At 46.5% G+C, this 20,801-nt stretch overlaps 1 protein-coding gene across 4 annotated transcripts in view; it reads right to left on the bottom strand.

Moving 5' to 3' along the window:
- LOC117355711 (kinesin-like protein KIF20A) overlaps window positions 1-18,800 on the bottom strand; it is a 104,055-nt gene extending 85,255 nt beyond the window's left edge. The window contains exons 1-3 of one of the 4 annotated variants that reach the window (XM_033934661.1): window positions 18,708-18,800; window positions 16,255-16,410; window positions 1,786-1,869 (exon numbers count right to left, since the gene is read on the bottom strand). In XM_033934661.1, the coding sequence (XP_033790552.1) occupies window positions 1,786-1,869; window positions 16,255-16,401 (231 nt within the window). In that variant the 5' untranslated portion in view covers window positions 16,402-16,410; window positions 18,708-18,800. The other 3 variants (XM_033934659.1, XM_033934658.1, XM_033934660.1) reach the window with 3 other exon arrangements.
- Between the last annotated feature and the right edge of the window lie 2,001 nt (window positions 18,801-20,801).

Genomic DNA, 20,801 nt, shown 5'->3' with positions numbered 1-20,801 from the left:
GGGGGGTATTTTTGGGGTTTTAAAATGAAACTTTACAGGTGTGCTCCGGGGGAAGGGGGAGGAAGGAGTACTTCCCTACTGGCAAGAGCCCTGTAGACCAGTACAGTCTGCCCAAGGGCTAAGCTTAGGGCTTCAGATTGTCAAAGCTTTCCAAGCTCAACTGGGGAAAGGACTATGACCCAAACATCAGGAGAGATTGGCCACCTTCAAGGGACAGGCTGTGGACTACTAAGCCAGACTTTCCAAGGTTTAAATAATCTACATTTATTGGAGGAAGAGAAATAATGAAGGTTTCCAGATCGTGCCAGCTTGTACCAGCAATGTTATTGGAAGAGTCCAATTTCTCTATCTGCCGGTCTAGCAAAATGAAAGGAAGTAGCCATTTACAAAATGTAAATGGCTTTGGAAGATTGCCTTACCATATACAGTACACATATGGTTAGCAGAAAAAAAAATTAAGAGAAACAAATAGGAATGAAAAAAAAAAAAAAAAAGAACTAAAAATTAAGCTTTTACAGACTGTTCAAGAGTCAATAATTCTGTCCCAACAGTCTCCCAAGAGCTCATCAAGCCATTTTACGTAGCCCATAGTACCCAGGCAGTGGCATTATGAGCAGCAAGAAGGCAGATCTAAGCCTCACTGTTAGCATGCAGAAGCACAACTTGTAGCATTACTGGAACTGTGTGGCGAGTTTCAGGCACAAGCAACATTTGTTGTAAGGAAAGGTGCCTAGATTCTAGCCACCATGGTATGAGAAAGGAGATGCTTGAGGAAGAGAAGTAGCAAGGTACAGGATTCCCAGGAGTATGACAAAATTGCTAACACCCAACTAAGTAGTATGGTTACTGCTGTCACTTCAAAATGGCAGGCCTTCCCAATTCCTGATGCATCCTAGGATGAACTAGGAGGGGTCTAAGGTCCCCCATCCCAGGATGCACCAGGCAGGGAAGGGGTCTTAGGCCCAGAGGCGAGCAAGGCCTTAGGCCCTTCCTAGTACATTCCAGGATGCACCAGGAATGGGAAGGCCTGCCATTTTGAGAGGTGGGCCTGCTAGCCAGAGAGTAGGCATCCCTCCTGCCATCCTTCCAATTTAAAGGTATGGAGGGGGCGGTGGGTTGTCGGGAGGACGCAGCAGAGGTCCCTAGCGACAGAGTGGGCATTCCTCCTGCCTTCCTTCAATTTAAAAAAAAGGTACGGAGGGGGAAGCGGTGGACCCCGGTGACAGTGGGCATCCCTCCTGCCGATCATGTACACAATGTTGGGGGAGGGGGGGTCTGCTCAGTTGATCAGACCAGGGAGAGCAGCTTTGACAGAAGGGAGGACCTGTGTTTAGTAATTGTTCTGAGCAAGTACTATGCACAGTTCCCTTTACTAGTGATTCTCTGCACAAATAGCGTGCATATAATTTGCATGCTATTATTCTGAGAATCGCCTGTAAAAGTCAAATCGCTCCCACTACACCACTAAAACGACTCGCTGGATTTTACCGTCAAGTTTTGAGAATCTGGCCCCTCAGCATGGGATCCTATTTTCCCCTTTTATCCAACATTTACAGTGAAGTGCTTAAGAACCCCTCCGCCCTCTTGTTTAAAATGTGTGGCCTTTTGAACGGTTTAGCAACCCCCTACTCTAGACAAATCAAACTAGTTTTAAGACAGAAGTACTCTACAACCATATACAATTTATCAAGGAAAGTTAGTTAAATAACGGCACATAACAGCAGCTCAAAAAAAAAAAAAAAAAAGATTAAGGAGAGGGGAATTATAACCCATTTCCAAACTAACCTGGAACTCATTACTGGCAAGCTCAGCCTTGGAAAAAGGTCGTACTCTCAAATAGACTTTCAGGGGTTCCAATACCTGCTCAGTCTTAAGAAGAAATACATTTAATCAGACATCAGTATAAACATGGTAGACAGATTAGAATAAATATTTTTTTGCAGTATTACTATACTGGAAAAATCTGCATTATTTCTTTTTACTGTTCACCAGTCAGAGAATAAGTTATTAATCCTCAGATACTTGTTTCCACCCTTGTGTACCTGATCATCCTGTTAGATAAATCAAAGTTGCTTACCTGTAAAGCACAGTTACTTACCGTAACAGGTGTTATCCAGGGACAGCAGGCAGATATTCTTAACGTATGGGTGACGTCACCGACGGAGCCCCGGTACGGACCTTTTTAACTAGAAAGTTCTAGTTGGCCGCACCGCGCATGCGCGAGTGCCTTCCCGCCCGACGGAGGAGTGCGTGGTCTCCAGTTAGGATAAGCCAGCTAAGAAGCCAACCCGGGGAGGTGGGTGGGTCGTAAGAATATCTGCCTGCTGTCCCTGGATAACACCTGTTACGGTAAGTAACTGTGCTTTATCCCAGGACAAGCAGGCAGCATATTCTTAACGTATGGGTGACCTCTAAGCTAACAGAGAGGGAGGAGGGATGGTTGGCCATTAGGAAAATAAATTTTGTAACACAGATTGACCAAAGTGCCCATCCCGTCTGGAGAAGGCATCCAGACAGTAGTGAGTAGTGAACGTGTGAACTGAAGACCAAGTGGCCGCCTTGCAGATTTCCTCAATAGGCGTGGAACGGAGGAAAGCCACAGAAGCAGCCATAGCCCTGACTTTATGGGCCGTGACAGCACCTTCCAGCGACAGGCCGGCCCGAGCATAACAGAACGCAATACAGGCAGCAAGCCAATTGGACAGCGTTCGTTTAGATACAGGGTGACCCAGACGGTTAGGATCGAAGGTCAGAAAAAGTTGAGGAGAGGAGCGGTGAGCCCTGGTACGGTCAAGGTAGTACGCCAGGGCACGCTTACAATCCAGCGTGTGAAGAGCCTGTTCCCCAGGATGAGAATGGGGTTTTGGGAAGAAGATTGGTAGCACGATGGACTGGTTGAGGTGAAAGGCTGAAACCACCTTAGGAAGGAATTTAGGATGGGTACGCAGAACCACCTTGTCATGGTGAAAAACAGTGAACGGTGGATCGGCGACCAGTGCATGTAGCTCACTAACCCTCCTGGCAGAGGTGATGGCAATGAGGAAAAGCACCTTCCATGTGAGAAGTTTGAGCGAGGTAGTAGCAAGAGGCTCAAAGGGGGGTTTCATGAGGGCTGACAAAACCACATTGAGGTCCCAGACGACCGGGGGAGGCTGAAGAGGTGGTTTGATATTGAAGAGGCCTCTCATGAACCGGGAAACCAGAGGATGAGCCGTGAGGGGTTTTCCAAGGATAGGCTCGTGAAAAGCAGTGATGGCACTGAGGTGGACTCTGATTGAGGTAGACTTGAGGCCAGCGTTAGACAGAGAGAGCAAATAGTCCAGTACAGTTTCCACCGCCAATGAGGTGGGATTGTGATGATGCAGGAGGCACCAAGAGGAGAACCGGGTCCATTTCTGATGGTAACATTGGAGTGTGGAGGGTTTCCTGGAGGCATCCAAAATGCGACGGACAGGCTGAGACAGGTTTTCTGGAGAGGTCAGCCCGAGAGAAACCAAGCTGTCAGGTGGAGGGAAGACAGATTGGGATGTAGCAGAGACTGATGTTGCTGCGTAAGCAGAGAAGGAAATACAGGAAGAGGAATGGGCTCCCTGGAGCTGAGTTGAAGTAGGAGGGAGAACCAGTGTTGCCTGGGCCACCGAGGGGCGATGAGAATCATGGTGGCTCTGTCCTTGCGGAGTTTGAACAGGGTCCGCAACATCAGAGGAAGTGGAGGGAAGGCATAGAGGAACCGATCCGTCCAGTCGAGAAGGAATGCATCCGGGGCCAGACGATGTGGAGAGAAGAGTCTGGAGCAGAACTGGGGCAGCTGATGGTTGTGAGGAGCTGCAAAGAGGTCCACCTGCGGAGTGCCCCAACGAGTAAAGATGGAGTGGAGAGTGGGAGGATCCAGGGTCCACTCGTGAGGTTGAAGGATGCGGCTGAGCTGGTCGGCCAGGGAGTTCTGTTCGCCCTGGATATAGACCGCTTTGAGATAAAGGTTGTGGGCTGTGGCCCAGGTCCAAATTCGGAGGGCCTCCTGACAAAGGAGACGAGATCCCGTGCCGCCTTGCTTGTTGATGTAGTACATGGCGACCTGATTGTCCGTGCACAGGAGAAGAACCTGAGGATAGAGAAGGTGCTGGAAGGCCTTGAGAGCATAAAACATGGCTCTGAGTTCCAGGAAATTGATGTGATGTTGACGCTCCTGAGGGGTCCAGAGTCCCTGGGTGCGTAAATCCCCTATGTGAGCTCCCCATGCATAGGGGGAGGCATCTGTGGTGATGATCATGGAATGAGGGGGCGGATGAAAAAGGAGGCCCCTGGAAAGATTTGAGGAGTTCAACCACCATTGAAGAGATCGCTGAAGAGACGATGTCACAGAGATGGGATGAGAAAGAGGATCCCTGGTCTGTGACCATTGGTTGGCGAGGGTCCATTGTGGTATCCTCAGATGGAGTCGCGCCAGAGGAACTACATGGACTGTCGAGGCCATGTGACCCAGAAGAATCATCATCTGGCGAGCAGGGATGGATGGTTGGAGGAGCACCTGTCGACAGAGGTGAAGCAGTGTCCGGTGCCGGTCGGCCGGAAGGAACGCTCTCATGAGGTTGGTATCGAGGAGTGCTCCGATGAACTGAAGGCGCTGCGTGGGAAGCAGATGCGACTTGGGATAATTGATCTCGAACCCCAAGAGATGGAGGAAAGAGATGGTGTGGTGCGTTGATTGCAGCACAAGTGGAGAGGTTGTTGCTTTCACCAACCAATCGTCCAAGTAGGGGAACACTTGTAGGTTGTGGGACCTGAGACAGGCCGCTACCACAATCAGGCACTTGGTGAACACCCTGGGTGATGATGCGAGACCAAAGGGTAGCACTTTGTACTGATAGTGGTGATTCAGTATCTGGAATCGGAGGTAGCGACGTGAAGCCTGATGGATTGGGATGTGAGTGTAGGCCTCCTTGAGGTCCAGGGAACATAGCCAGTCGTGTTGAGACAGAAGAGGATAAAGTGTGGCAAGGGAGAGCATCCTGAACTTTTCCTTGACCAAACACTTGTTGAGGTTCCTGAGGTCGAGGATAGGACGAAGATCCCCTGTTTTCTTGGGTACCAAGAAGTAGCGGGAGTAAAAACCCTGACCTCTTTGGTCTGGTGGAACTTCTTCGATGGCATTGAGAAGGAGGAGGGATTGGACCTCCCTGAGGAGGAGTGGAGTTTGGGAGGAGTGAGAAGCAGACTCTACGGGAGGATGGTCTGCAGGAAGAGTCTGGAACCTTAGTGAGTATCCGTGACGGATGATGTTTAGAACCCACAGGTCTGATGTGATGGCCTCCCAGCGTCGTAGAAAGATGGTGAGGCGGCCCCCGATAGGTTGAGGCAGAGGCAGCGAGGGTTGGAGACTGGCTATGCCCTGGAGAAAGGAGTCAAAAGGGCTGAGGAGGCTTAGTTTGAGGGAGAGGCTTGGCTGTCTGGTGAGATTGCGAGCGAGCCTGAGTGTGTTGTTGTTGTTGTTGGCGAGGCCGACGAGACTGCTGTTGAGGAGGATTAAGTGGCCTAGCAGAAAAACGACGTTGGTAAGAGGACTGAGGTCTGTATGGTCGTGTTGGCGGAGTCTTCTTTTTAGGCTTAATGAGGGTGTCCCATCTCGTCTCATGTGCCGAAAGTTTTTGTGTCGTGGTATCCAGAGACTCCCCAAAAAGTTCATCACCAAGACAGGGCGCGTTGGCAAGGCGGTCCTGGTGGTTCACATCAAGGTCAGATACCCTCAGCCAGGCAAGGCGTCGCATGGCCACTGCCAGAGCAGAGGCTCGGGAGGAGAGCTCGAAGGAGTCATAGATCGAGCGTACCATGAATTTCCTAAGCTGAAGAAGGGTGGAAATTTGTTGCTGAAATAATGGAACCTTGCGTTCAGGGATATACTTTTGCAGAGCAGAAAGTTGTTGTACCAGATATTTCATGTAAAAAGAAAAATGAAATGAGTAATTGTTGGCTCTGCTAGCCAGCATGGCATTCTGGTACAGGCGCTTTCCAAATTTGTCCATTGTTTTACCCTCTCTGCCAGGAGGGGTGGAGGCATAGACACTGGAACCATGAGATTTTTTGAGAGTGGATTCTACCAGGAGGCTCTCATGTGGCAACTGGGGTTTATCAAATCCTGGGATAGGGATGACCCGGTATAAACTGTCCAGTTTCTTAGGGGCACCTGGAACAGTAAGGGGATTCTCCAAATTTTTATAAAACGTCTCCCGTAGAATATCATGGACGGGGAGTTTGAGAAATTCCTTGGGGGGTTGATCGAAGTCCAAGGCTTCTAGAAAGGCCTGGGACTTCTTGGAGTCGGACTCAAGTGGGATGGAGAGAGCCCCAGACATCTCCCGAAGGAATTTCGTAAATGAGGACTGCTCAGGTTTTGAGGTGGATTCAGCCATGGAGGGTTCCTCATCAGTGGAAGAGGCATCCTCCTCGGTACCGAGTGGGGATTGCTCCCATAAGTCAGGGTCCCTGATGGCCGGCTCAGCATGGCGGGTTTTAGAAAGGGACTTGCCAGATCTCATGGATACGGTGCCGGGAGATGAAGACCGGTGCCGATCTCTGTCCCGGGAGGAGTGGTGCCGATCCCGGTCCCGAGACGATTGATGTCGATCCGGGGGCCGGGAGGGGTCCTCCGCCGCGCAGGTCTGGAGTGTAGGCTGTGCCGATAAGACCGGCATCGAAGTGTTCATCGGTACCGAGGGGGTGGCCACTGGCGTAGTGGTGCGATGCTCGGGCCGGACCGGTACCGGAAGGAGTGGTGCCAGCAGGGTTGGAAGCAGTTCCTGAAGCTGGTGCTGTAGGTGTTCCTGCAGTTTGGTCTGGAGGATGGCCGAGATACGGTCCTCCAATGGGGGCACCGGTACCGTTTTACTTTTCTTCGGTACCATAGGTGCCGCTCTACGCTCCGGTGATGAGGAGGCCGATGAAGAGGCACTCACCGTTATCGGAGCGGAGCGCTTACGGGACTTGCGGGACGTCGGAAGGACCGGTGTCACCGCCGTGGCAGGAGGGCGCTCGAGGGAAGTGGAAGGCTTCTTAGCCGGCTTACCTGGCGCTATCGACCCCGCAGAAGGATCAGGTGGTGTCGATGTTGACGGTGCCGATTTCGGCGGTGCCGTCGACGTCGGGGTCGGATCCATAGCAGAACCGGTGCCGAAGAGGAGATTCTGCTGGATTTGTCTATTTTTAAGTGTGCGTTTTTGGAGAGTCGCGCAGCGGGTGCAGGTGTCAGCCCGATGTTCCGGACCCAAGCACTGTAGGCACCAGTTGTGTGGGTCCGAAAGGGAAATCGGGCGTGCACACCGCTGGCACTTCTTAAAACCCGGCTGGGGGGGCATGAAGGGGAATACGGCCTCCGCGAAATCAAAGCCGGAGGCTTGTATGATGGCAACAGGCCCCGCCGGGGCCGGTTGAAAAATAAAGGAAAAAAGAAAGTTGTTTTTTTTTTTTTTTACCAATTGGAAAGAAAAGAGAAAACCCGAAGGAAAAAAGTAGAAAAAATCAGAAATAACGCGAGCGGGAAGGCAAAAAAGGAGTGTTCAACAGCCGTTGAAACCACATGCGTCTTCTTCGCTCCGCGGAAACGAAGAAACTGGAGACCACGCACTCCTCCGTCGGGCGGGAAGGCACTCGCGCATGCGCGGTGCGGCCAACTAGAACTTTCTAGTTAAAAAGGTCCGTACCGGGGCTCCGTCGGTGACGTCACCCATACGTTAAGAATATGCTGCCTGCTTGTCCTGGGATAACAAGTGTTCTCTATAGACAGATTTAAAAAAAAAAAAAAAAAAAAAAAAAGAATCACAAGTGGGTGATGTCATCTAATTAAACAGTCAATTAGCATTGATAATTGAGATTTTAAGCCATTATTGGCACTAACTGGATTTAATTAATGTACACACAAGTCCAAGAAGAGGGAGGGGGCAGAAGTGAAAGGCCTGTGAGCAGATCAGGTGTATTCTTACAAGTTATACACATAGTTATAGAATAAAGGGGAAGAGAGGCGCTTAATTTAGACACAAGGATTTGCACCACATTTTCATTAGTATAAATGGCTGCAACTGGAAAAAAAAGTTAAGAGAAGCTGGTCAAGTAGTCAGGAAAGCAAAGATGCAAACGGAAGAAAAAATATCCAACACGATAAAACAGAAGGGGGGGGGGGGGGAAGACAATATTTATTTATTTTTAGATATAGATATATTAGTGATAGGAGGAGGTGCAAAAGTGGCATTGTGAGACTCAAAAGTGAAGGAAAGGAATATGTTGAAGCTGACTTGCTTAAATACTTGTTCTGTGTTCACAGCTGAAGCATATAGCGCAGGAAAGCAGAAGACAAAAACAAATAGGGCTGGAAGTGTGGTAGACCCCAATTGATTTTCAGAGGATTATGTTTGTGAAGAGCTAGCTAAACTAAAGGTGGACAAAGCGATGAGGCCAGATGGTGTACATTCAAGGGTACTGAAGGAACTTGGGGAAGTTCTGGCGGTTCTGCTGGCTGACCTTTTCAATGCTTCTCTAGAGTTAAGAGTGGTATCAAAGGACTGGAAAAGTGTGGATGTGGTCCTTCTCCACAAAAGTGGAAGAAAGAAAGAAGTATGGAACTACAGGTCAGTAAGGCTGAGGGCTAGATGCACTAAAGTCGCTGATCATCCAACGATCGTTGCTAAATTGGTCTCACTGGTCTCAATCATATTTGCCGACCTGATGCACAAATCAACAGACCTTCCCCTTCCCGGTACATCATGGGATGCACAGGAAGGGGCCTAAGACCCTGATTGGCTCAGATATCTAAGGCACCTCCATTCTGGGATGCACCCAGTGTGACAAAGGATGCTGCCAAAGGAGAAATTAGGTTCTTACCTGCTAATTTACTTTCTTTTAGCTTCTCCAGAACGGTATAGGTTAATCTTACAAACAAGTATGTATCTCATCATGACCAGCAGGTGGAGACTGAAAACAAAACTGTGGAATAGTACATAATAGGTATTTCCCCTATTCCTATCAGTGTGCCGAATATCCAAGCAGAACTAATAACTTGCAATAGAAATAAACAAGACTCCGAACAGGAGTAACAACTAACATACCCAAATGCTGTTGGAAAATGCAAGCAAAATGTCCCAACAGCTCACCAGCTATGCCAGCCGAGCCACAGCCACTGTTCTTCAATTCTCCCCAGCCCTAGAAAAATACTAGACCCGCAGAAAAACCAAAAAGTGCATGCGCAACAGCCACAAGAACAACACGACCATAGACAGGGTGGGGACCTATACAAGTCTGGAGAACCTAAAAGAAAGTAAATTAGCAGGTAAGAACCTAATTTCTCCTTCTTTAGCACTCTCCAGACATACCAAAGCAGTCCCCATCATGGGTGGGACCCCGAAGGGCCGACACCAGAACACGCTCACCGAACACCGCGTCCCGATGAGCCTGAACGTCCACATGGTAGTGTCTGACAAAAGAATGCGGACCAAAACAGCAGCCTTACAAATGTCCACAGGAGGCACTAGTGAAGACTCAGCCCGAGACACCACCTGACCCCGAGTGGAATGAGCCTTGAGAAATTCCGGAACAGGCTTTTCTGACGAAGATACATGGATGCCTTGGAAGGGCCATCCCCCTTATGAGGACCTGTAAGAACGACAGAGATGACCTGATTTCGTGGGTTCTCTGCACATAAGTGCGAAGAACCCAACAGACATCTAGCTTGCGCAACTGCTTCTGCTCAGAAGATCCCTTCCGACTATACAACACCAGGAGGACCACTGCCTGATTGACATGAAAAGGAGAAACTAACTTTGGAAGAATAATAACAACAGTTTATATACCGCAGGACCGTGAAGTTCTATGCGGTTTACAATGATCAAAAGGTATTACAGATTGAGAAAGGAAGGAATAGGCCTCAACATTACCCGCTCCCTAGAAATCTCCAAGAAGAGAGACCTACAAGAGAGAGCCTGCAGCTCCGAAACATGTCTAGAAGTAATAGCCACCAAGAAGATAGCCTTAAGAATAAGATCCTTCAACAAGCAGGCGCCCAAAGGCTCAAAGGGAGGGTACGCCAGCCCAGACAAGACCAGATTCAAATTCCAAGAGGGAGCCGACGGTCGCATGGGAGGCTTGAGCAATTTGGCCGCCCGCAAGAAGCGAATGACATCAGAAATGGCAGTCAGCCAATGACCTCATAACAACCTATGAAAGGCTGACAAAGCCACCAGCTGAACCTGGAGAGAAGACCAAGCCAGGCCCCTGTCCAGGCCATCCTCAAGAAGTCTAAAATGTTAGGCAGGGAAGCGCGAAAAGAGATTACTCCACGCACCCCACACCAATCCTCAAAGATGCGCCAAACCAGCACATAAGCCCAAGATGTGGAAAGTTTCCAAGAGGGTGGAGAGCACTTTAGCTGAATACCCCTTCTCACCTAGGTGACTCCCTTCAAGAGCCAAGCCATCCCTCTGAAAAAGACACACCATGGATGCCTCTTCGCCAGAAGGCGGGAAACCCCCCGCCGTCCCCTCAAGAGGATCCTGGAATTCCTCAAAAGGGTCCAGGTCAACAAACTCCTCTGACCACCAATCCTCATCCCAAACCACCCTCGGGTGCTTGGACGAGGGAGGAGGAAGAGGGGACACCAAAGGAGAAGAGCGAGGCAAAGCTACAGGGGGTGCGGAGGTAAACCCCCCCCCCAAACCCTGAGCGCATGCGGGACCCCCAGACACATGAAAATAGGCTCTGTATAATGCAAAAATGAAATCAGGGGAAAAAAACCCTGGGGGTCCCAAGGGACTCCCTGCCACAGCAAGGGACCCAGCTGGAACCTGCCCCTGTTTTGTCTGAGGTTGCAGACAAAATGGAGGGGCCAGACTGAGAAAATGGCAAAGTTCCAGCCAAAAACAACCCCTCCAGGGCCTATAGTGGCTGGGAAATCTGAACTGTCCCAGCCTCTAAAGCAGGCAAGTCGGCATCAGCTGTTAAAAAAAATCAGCTGAGAGGGAGTCCTGAGCCGAACCAGTGGTAAGGGAATCCTTTTTACTCTTACCGTCGGCAGCTGAGGAAAACCCTCCGTGGGCGGTGGGGGGAAGACCGGGTTTCCCCACTGTTTCCAACCAACTCGCAAGGCACTAGCGGCAGGGAGCTCTGGACGCCTGCAGCCGCTACTGACAGAGCTCCACCACCGCACTGACCCGTGTCTGGAGCACAATGAGCACTTTTCCCCCTGCAAAGTACTCATTGCTCTAGACGTGACCTAGCTGAAACAAAAGTGCCGATTAGTAGAAAAATACGGTACAATACAGCAAATTTAAAGGGAAAGCAACCCTTCAGACCAGCTCTACTTCAGGATTTTTTTAAGTTTTTTTAACAGAACAGACTCCACTGGCTCTCAAAGCAATATGCATTGCTTGAATTAGGGGGCAATGCTTACTGCTGAGGCATCTCTAAAAAAATGTGGGGAGGTCGAGGAAATGGGGGAGGGACCCAGCACAAGACCCGCCGGGTTTGACACCCCCAAGGTCAGACAGACCCCCAAACTCAATCCGGCCCACCCAAGCTCAATCCGGACAAAAATGAGGACTAGCATTCCTAAACAAATTCCAACAGCCCTACCAAGGAAGATGGGTATAGCTCACTCACCTGCTGGAGACTGAAAGAAGACTGATAGAAATAGGGGAAGGTACCTATTATGTACTATTCCACAGTTTTGTTTTTAGCCTCCACCTGCTGGTATATATATATACCCGCTTGTAAGATTAACCTATACCAGTCTGGAGAGTGCTAAAGAAGCAGCCTTTATGCCTAAAGCAGCTGCATCAAAGAGTCTCCGGAGGACCACATCCATACAGCGGTCCTTCATATCTTTAAACATCACACCACCTTCACTGAATAGAGAGATGTGTTTAGTCACCTATACAACCAAAGAATTCACCCCTAGACTGACCCAGCTGCTGGATACAAGCAAGACATGGCTCTTGCTATCTTTAGAGCACCTTCTGGATAATCATACTGCTCAGAGATTAAAATGCTCATAACAGAGTGCCAGAGGAAAGTAGCAGACTGCAAGTGTAAACCACAAAGCCAGGAGAAAGAAGTGGACAGAGCCAGCAGTGACCAAATTCAATGCCTCAGAAATAAAATCCAGCAAAGCCGCAGACTCAAACGCAAAAACATGCGATTGTCCCCAGGTTCTAAAACCCCAGAGGGATCCGAAGATCCAGCACACAGTGCCTAGACCCCCGTCCCAGGAAGTTCCGCACCTGTAAATAAGGGGTCAGCAAGCTGGTCAGCATCATAAGGATCTCCCAGATCAGAATCAGGCAGTGCAAAAACAGCATCTGACTGAGATGAGGATGTGCCCATAGAAGCAACGTCACTCAGAGACACATCCGAGGCGGAGCGGGATTGTGCAGGGGAACAACGCTGGCTTTGAAACTCTTTCCACAAATCTTTCATAAATTCTGAGAAAGCCTCCGGTTCCTGGGGATGAGAGGTGAAAGAGAGGAAGACATGTTGCACATGAGGGTGGAGGAGAGGGAGAGGGAGAAATGCTGGACCATGGTAGGAGGAACCCAGGACAGAAGGGAGTAAGGATGCTGTACAATGGAAGGAAGGGAAGAGAGGGAGAAATGCTGGAACATGGTAGGAGGAACCAATGGACAGAAACAGAAGAATTTGCAGAAAATGGGAAAGTGGAAAAAAGAGAAACTGGGACCAACTTAATGGAAAAATAAGTCTCCAGACAAGAAAGGTATAAAAGGAATTTATTGACTGAAATATGTTAGCTTTGGGAAATGTATATAGCATATGCCTTTGTATTGTGTTCAAAAGAAAAGGAAATGCATTTCTGGTTTTATTTTTCCAGTGCTGAAGTACTTGCTGACCCTTGCTGTGGCTGGTAGGGATCCCCAAGTACCACCAGCTGAGGACCTCCTCCGAAGGTGGCCAGAACTTCCCTCCACCAAGCGTAGCATCACTGGCAGCATCTCTGAACCACTGAGGTGCCAGCATCTGTAACTCAGGGACGTTGCTGTTGCCTGCCAATCTTGGCAAAAGAACTCCTGGCCACTTTCAGAGGAAGTCCTCAGCTGACACAGCTTAGGGGTCCTCGTCAGCTGGAGTATTTATATTTTATATTTACATGAGAGGTTCTGGCAGAGACCAGTTTACAAAATATGTATTCTTCCCAATTAATATTTCCAAATTAATAAAGTATATTTGCCTATTTGTAAATGGGTTTCTACCAAAGCCTTTAATTCAGTAGCATAATTAAATGAAATAACTACTTCTGAAGTTTATAGGGATGGGCGGGAATAGGTATGATTCCACTGGGGACGGGCTCGATTTCTGTCTCCGCATTAACTCTCTACTCTAAGCATAAGAAATTCCGGGAAAAAAAAAAAAAGATGAAAAACACCAAATAAAATAAAATGGAGAGAGCAGAACACACACTCCTGCTGGCATGTGTGCAGAAGGGAAAAACTGTAGGTGGAGCTAGAGAGCACAGTGAAGTACAGCAGAGGCACAGAGAAAAAATCCAGAGTGGATTCCTTCTGCAGATAGCACATGGCCATTGGGACACAACCCATCTGTCTAGAATGTCTCACCTATTGCACTGGAACACACTTACTTTTGTTTAATATTGGATTGGCTTAAACCTGTCTGCCACAAACATCTGAACAATTGGCTGGGTAACATTATTACGCACTCCTCATCCTATCTAAGTTTTAGAAAACTAGTAAAAACAAATTTGTACAACAGATTTGTAACCTAAGAACTCTTAAAGCCCTATCTATTTATACTCTAACCGATTTGTAACCAAGACCTCTCAAGCCTTCTCAGTACTCTACTTACATATATTCAATGACTTTACAGTGTGCCTATTTTCGCTGATTGTTCCAGCTCCTCTTATCTCTGTATCCTACTTACATGTATTCAATGTCTTTACATTGTACCTATCATTGCCGATTGTCCAGCTCTTCTTATTGTAAACCACCTTGAACTATTACGGCTTTGGTGGTACATAAGAATAAAATTATTATTATTTTTATTACAATAGAAGATCAGGTTTCTACCTTTGATAATCTTCTATGTTAATCCCTGTAGGATTCTATATGCTAGGTGTTCAATCCCAACCCAGAATCTGAGAGTTGCAGAAATCCATCACTTTTCTGAGAACATGTTCCTTCCCTTTAGACCAGGAATAGGCAATTCCGGTCCTCGAGAGCCACAGGCAGGTCAGGTTTTCAGGATATCCACAATAAATATGCATGAGATAATTTGCATCTCAAGGCAGCAGTGCATGCAAATCCATCTCATACATATTCATTGTAGATATCCTGAAAATCTGACTGCCTGCGGCTCCTGAGGACTGGAATTGGCTACCCCTGCCTTAGACTGTGGGCTAGAAACATATCCAGTTGAGTCCCATTGGAGCTGTGACTGCATCCCTGCTCTGCCCCTCGTGCCCAAAGCTGCAGGAGACACAAGAATTGCTAGAGTTCAATGAGTTGCGCCCCCCCCCCCCCCCCTGTTGCTGGGCAGGGCAGCCAATCATTGGGAGTGATTTTTTCACCTCTTCTATTGTCCTGCTCCTGCTTCTCTTGACGCCTGCCTACACACTGTGCACACTCCCACAGTTTGTAGCCTGTACAGGTCTACCTTTTGGGCCTTTGGCCTGGTCCTGACCAGGGTCCTGCTGGACTCTTGCTGCAATATGAAGCTTCAAGGTCCTCCCCTCTTTTTCCAGAGCCAGGCCTCTGCCCACCAGCATACCCCGTAGCCACTACCAGGATCCTCCTGGTCGGCCACAGTTAATGATTTCCCCTGACCCCAGTGCCCACATAAATGAGGTTTGCTCACCTGCCCTCCGCCTCCAACGACTCTCCCCGGCCCTCTTTTTCTTCAGGCCCCCAGCCTAGACCCAAATCTTTACTGTGCATGCACGGAAGTCCATGTATGCATCGCACTATTCTTCAACGTTCCCCTCTAGGCTCAACGAAATAAGGACTAGTCTTATCCCCAGAACAGCACTGGACCATACTTCAACCACAAAAGAACACAGGCTAAGATCTACATGGGGTCAGGCTTATTTAAATTGTATTTGAACCAGTTCAACCTACACCATCTGCTAGTGCAGGGGTAGGCAATTCCAGTCCTCGAGAGCCAGAGCCACGTCAGGTTTTCAGGATATCCACAATAAATATGCATGAGATAGATTTGCATCTCAAGGAGGCAGTGCATGCAAATCTATCTCATACATATTCATAGTGGATATCCTGAAAACCTGACCTGGCTCTAGCTCTCGAGGATCGGAATTGCCTACCCCTGAAGTGTTTCAGCCTGCATCAGCATTTATACTAGTTAATATCACAGGAACAAATCAGAATTTCTACTTCCGTCTGCTGGTAGGGGGATAACTCACTTGAATGGCCTGGTCTAATGGATAATGTTTTTTGGGGCTCAAATATTTCCTTTTCATATCTAGAATAGATTCTACTTGAATGTACTATCAAGACAGAAACAGAGATAAATGAAGGCATATTTAAGCCCATTTGGCCTTTCTAGTCTGCCTAACCATGCCATCTACTATCCCTTCCACTCCATTAGATATCTACATTTCCACTCCAGAGATCTCCAAGAATGTTACTGTTCCATTCCTCCCCCCTCCCCCTTTTTCAGGCCTTGATCTAGGCCTCCATCAGGTTTCAACTCCTCTTATCCTTCCTCTGAACTTATGCTACATGCTGTAGCTGCTATAACCCATGGAATTACAAACAGAGGATGTCACAACAGACCTTCTGCAGGTCAGAATGAGTGGCCTGGCAGCTCCAACACAGGCTCAAGGGATGCTGACTGCTGTGCCACACCAGCCTAAGACTTAACTCAGGTGACCCACACTTTCCATTAAAACCCAGAGTAATACCTATACATGTCATGCTCTACGTAGATTCTCTAATTTCCAGGTCACATTTAACAACACTAAACCTTCTTAGCTTGAAAAAAAAAAAAAAAAAAAATGGCCTGTAAGTTCAAGTACTCCTGCTGGCTGCTGCCACCAGAAGAAAATGATCTGTTTCTTTGAGCCTGTGTGGAATTACAACTCTGATACGAGTACAGCTATTGCCAAGTTTACTGGTATTTGCTGTTTTAGGTATTACTTTTACTAAAACAGGAAAAATATTTAAAGAAAAACTCCCCCAAAGTTGTCACTCAAAGTGTAAGATCGATCACCCTAATGATAAACAAAAATACTACCTGCTCCCCTTCTGCAGTTGGACAGACTGGCGAGGGCTCAGACAGCACGTCCGTCAGGGTCGGTCTTCCACTCAAGGAACTGCAAGAGGTCGATTCACACACAGTGCCCGCTTCCAGATCACAGCTAGACATTTCCTCATGATCCATCTTTTTGGCCTATCAAAAAGAAAAGAAAACAGCCTACAGTATATAAAGAATTCAGTTGCTTCTTATCAGCTCTTCAATGAAGGCTTTAGTGGGGTGGGGGGGGGGGGAGTATCTACAGTGGTAATTTCTCCAAAGTATAAAAACAAATTAGGAAGACTCCTAGATTTGAGACAGCACCAAGTCACATGAGCAGTATATCAAATCTCTCCGCTATGGCCTTGTCTTTCCTGAGAGGCCCTTTTATCCCTCGGTTGTCTAGTGGTCCAACCAATTCTCTTCCCGGCTTGTTGCTTTTAATATACCTAAAAAAAAGTTTACTGTGTGTTTTTGCTTCCAGCGCAATCTTCTTTTCAAGATCTCGCTTCACCTTCCTTATTAGTATTTAACTTGACATTCCTTGTGCTTTTTACAATTATTTTTAGTGGGATCTTTCTTCCACTTTCTGAATGATTCTCTTTTAGTTCTAATAGCTTCCTTCACCTCACTCATTAACAATGCTGGCTGCCATTTGGTCTTCCTTCCTCCTTTTTTAATACATGGAATTTATCATGGAATTTATCTAGCCTAAGCTTCCAGGAGGAATTTTTAAACATCATCGATTTCAACTACCCCGACATTGACTGGGTAAATGCTAGGGAGATAAAATTCCTCGATGAAATCAAGGACTTCTTTACAGAGCAGCTGGTTCAGGAACTGACGAGGTGAAACAATTCTAGATCTAATTCTTAGGGGAGCACATTAATTGGTGTGGGAGGTTATGGTGCTGGGGCCACTTGATAAAAGTGATCATAACATAATCAGATTTCATATAATCCCTGGAATAAGTTTACACAGAAATACCAATACAACAGCACTTAACTTTAAAAAAGGAGATTACGAGAACATGAGGAGAATGGTAGATAAGAAACAAAGGTGCAGCTGCAAAGGTCAAAAATATACATTATTACTGTGTTACCCAGTTTGTTAGCCTCCCTAATTTCTGATAACATTTCAGCATCTGGTCCATTTATCCTGTCTGTTTATCCTGGTAGTAAACTCCTATCACTATCCTTTTCCCCCCTTACACATGGAATTCTACCCATAGGGATTCCAAGGTGTGTTTCTGCTTCTGAAGAATTTTTAGTCCGTTCGATTCAAGGCCCTCCTTAACAAGGCTTTCTTCGGGTTTCAATAAGTGCATGAATTTCTCTAGAAGTAAGAAGCAGTTCCTGAATAAGGTACATTTCACAGTGAGGTTAAGTAAAGAGGCTAAGTGTTACTTTTACAAACTGCAGTGAGCAGGTTAACTACAAGAACTGCTAGTGCTTGCAGCAGCTTTAACTTAGCAGCTTAAAACACAGATCATATTCAATACAACCTGCTTCACATTACACTCTACTGATTATAATATCTTCTACATATAAAACTTAAGATACCTTTAAAAGACAGGCAGGTCTTATCAGTGCTTACTGTGTCCCTTTGTGACTATTATATGTGAAATCCAAACAAAGAGTTATACTGTACAAACTGCTATTACCTATAGTGACATTCAACAAAAACCATATTCCAATATCAACAGCCTCTAACAAGAAATAAATTGTGCCTCATATCATATGCTGGCAACTCAGAAAAAAAAAAAAAACAAAGAACCTCCCCCCACCCACACACACACACACACACACACACACAAGGACAATAATCATTTAGAACTTGATAATAAACAGAACATACCAGAACCCACAGCAGCATGGACACATACTGCTCTCAACACAAACAACAAACAGAAGCTGTGCATGATGGGAAGTTTTAGCTAACACTTCCTGTGTGTTCACAAAAAAAGGGAAGCTATTTTAAACCATTCTCTATAAAAAGCTTATATCAATTTCCTAACCCATAGTTCCAACTAAGATTAAGCAAAATGCTCAAAACTCCATACCTCAGAACCCAAACAGTTACAAAAACTATTAGTGTTTGTAGCAGCTTTATTACAAACTACTGTATATTCAAGGCAAACAGCCTTTTAACAAAACATTTTATACCATATTCTACTAATTAAAATAGCTACATCATAGAAAACTCAGTAATATACTTTTAGAAGGTCTGCTGGTTTTGGACTGGATCTTTTATATACTTTTAGGACAAACAAAATTTATGCTCAAAGCAGTCTTTAAAACTATTTAAAAGTCCAAATAGTTTTTTAAAAGACCCCAAAACTGCTGCTGCAGCTTCAACACAAACTATATCAGCACTGACAACCTTTTGCCGACCATACTCTGCTGATTCAAATGATCCATCATGTAAAACGTAAAAACACATGTGAAATTTACCAATCCTTACAGCAGTATGGACACAGATTGTTTTCACCGCCAAAAGCAAACAAGAGCTGTGCATGATGGGAAGGTTTATATAGCAGTTCCTTCCCTACTCTTACAAACAGAAGGGCTGTTCAAAACTATTAATATGCAAGGCTTATACACAAGGCATTTATTTAAAACCATCAAAACAAGCAGTTACAAAAACTACTAGTACCTGCTGCAACATTAACATAAGACAAATTCAATGCAAGTCTCTACAAAACATGCTTCATAAATATGCTAACCAAAATAACCCCACCCTGTAAAATAAACGGGCACAACTTACAAATGTTAGCTACAGCATGAATAAAGAACCAAGGGCTGATCTCAATGTGAACAGCAAGCAGGGACTGTGCATGCTGGAAACATATTGTATAGCCCAAAGTCACCCAAAACAATGGAATCATAAATATATGGTCCAAAAAAAAAATACTTATAACCCCCCCCCCCCCCAAAAAAAAAAAAAACCAAACCCTCATTTGAGAAAAACACAAAACAAATGCACAGATTTCTTCTAAAAGTGTAACATATTAATCACACAATATAGAGAAAGCATACATAAAATTATCTACAAACAATATTATATACACTACTAATATAAAACAGTAAAAAGCTTACTTCTCATCCTAAAACAAATAAAGACATAAGTGTTGTCCTGGAATTGCATTAAAAACAGCAAGGACATAAGATAGGCTAAAGCAGTGGTCTCAAACTCAAACCTTTTGCAGGGCCACATTTTGGATTTGTAGATACTTGGAGGGCCTCAGAAAAAAAATAGTTAATGTCTTATTAAAGAAACGATAATTTTGCATGAGGTAAAACTCTATAGTTTATAAATCTTTCCTTTTGGCTAAGGCCCTCTTTTACTAAGGTGCGCTAACCAATTAGCATGCGCCAATTAATTTTGTGCACGCTAAACACTAATGCCTGCATGTTAGTCTATGGACGCATTAGCATTTAGCGCGTGGTAATCGGTTAGCGTGCCTTAGTAAAAGAGGGGGTAAGTCTTAATAATAATAATAGTGTCATTTATGGCTAAAGAGACATATGATCAAGAAACTGTTTTATTTTACTTTTGCGATGATGATAAACATACCAAGGGCCTCAAAATAGTACCTGGCGGGCTGCATGTGGCCCCTGGGCCACGAGTCTGAGACCACTGGGCTAAAGATTCAGCTTTTTATTCAGTCCTAAACAGGGCAGGATTAATTTGTCGAGGGCCCCTAGGCACACAAGTACACTGGGCCCCCCCTGCCCCACCCCACCCCACCTTGCGCCCAGGCGGAAACAGGAAGCTGCGTCAGAGGGAAGCTTTGGGCAAGCAGCACCACTTGCACAATTATAGTTCCCGTTGCCTTTCTAACCCGTGTTGCTTGCTTGTCATACTTTCCGTCAATGGGGGGGGGGCCCACATTGCCGATCGATGCTGGAGGGGTCCATCGCTGTTTGGAAAAAACAATGTTGATGCCCTCCTTCATCAGGCCCCCATGACCATTTTGGGCCGTAGGCACATGCCTACTTGGCCTATTGGTTAATCATAGAAACATAGAAGATGACGGCAGATAAGGGCTATAGCCCATCAGGTCTGCCCACTCTACTGACCCACCCCCAAGTCTACTATCCTAGGGATTCCACACCTGATGACAGGTTTCCTTAGCTTAACCCTCTAAGGGATCCCACATGGGCATCCCATTTGCTCTTAAATTCTTGCACGCTGTTTGCCTCGACCACCTGCGGAGCTCGTTCCAAGGATCAACCACTCTCGGTGAAGAAATGTTTCCTGGTTTCGCCATGAAATTCCACCATTCCCCCCCCCCCATGAGTTTGAGCTGATGCCCTCTTGTGGCCGAGGATCCCTTGAGAAAGAGAATCTCTTCTTCCATCTCGATACGGCCGGTGATATACTTAAATGTCTCGATCATGTCTCCTCTCTCCCTACGTTCCTCGAGTGAGTAGAGCCACAAATTTTTCAGCCTTTCTTCGTACGTGAAATCCTTGAGCCCCGAGACCATCCTGGTGGCCATCCGTTGCACCGACTCTATTCTCAGCACATCTTTTCGGTAGTGT

The sequence above is a fragment of the Geotrypetes seraphini genome, chromosome 2, assembly GCF_902459505.1.
Source record: "Geotrypetes seraphini chromosome 2, aGeoSer1.1, whole genome shotgun sequence".
NCBI classification, from domain to species: domain Eukaryota; kingdom Metazoa; phylum Chordata; class Amphibia; order Gymnophiona; family Dermophiidae; genus Geotrypetes; species Geotrypetes seraphini.
The sequence above is the reverse complement of the archived record's forward strand: the minus strand, read 5'-3'. Positions and strand labels throughout refer to the sequence as shown.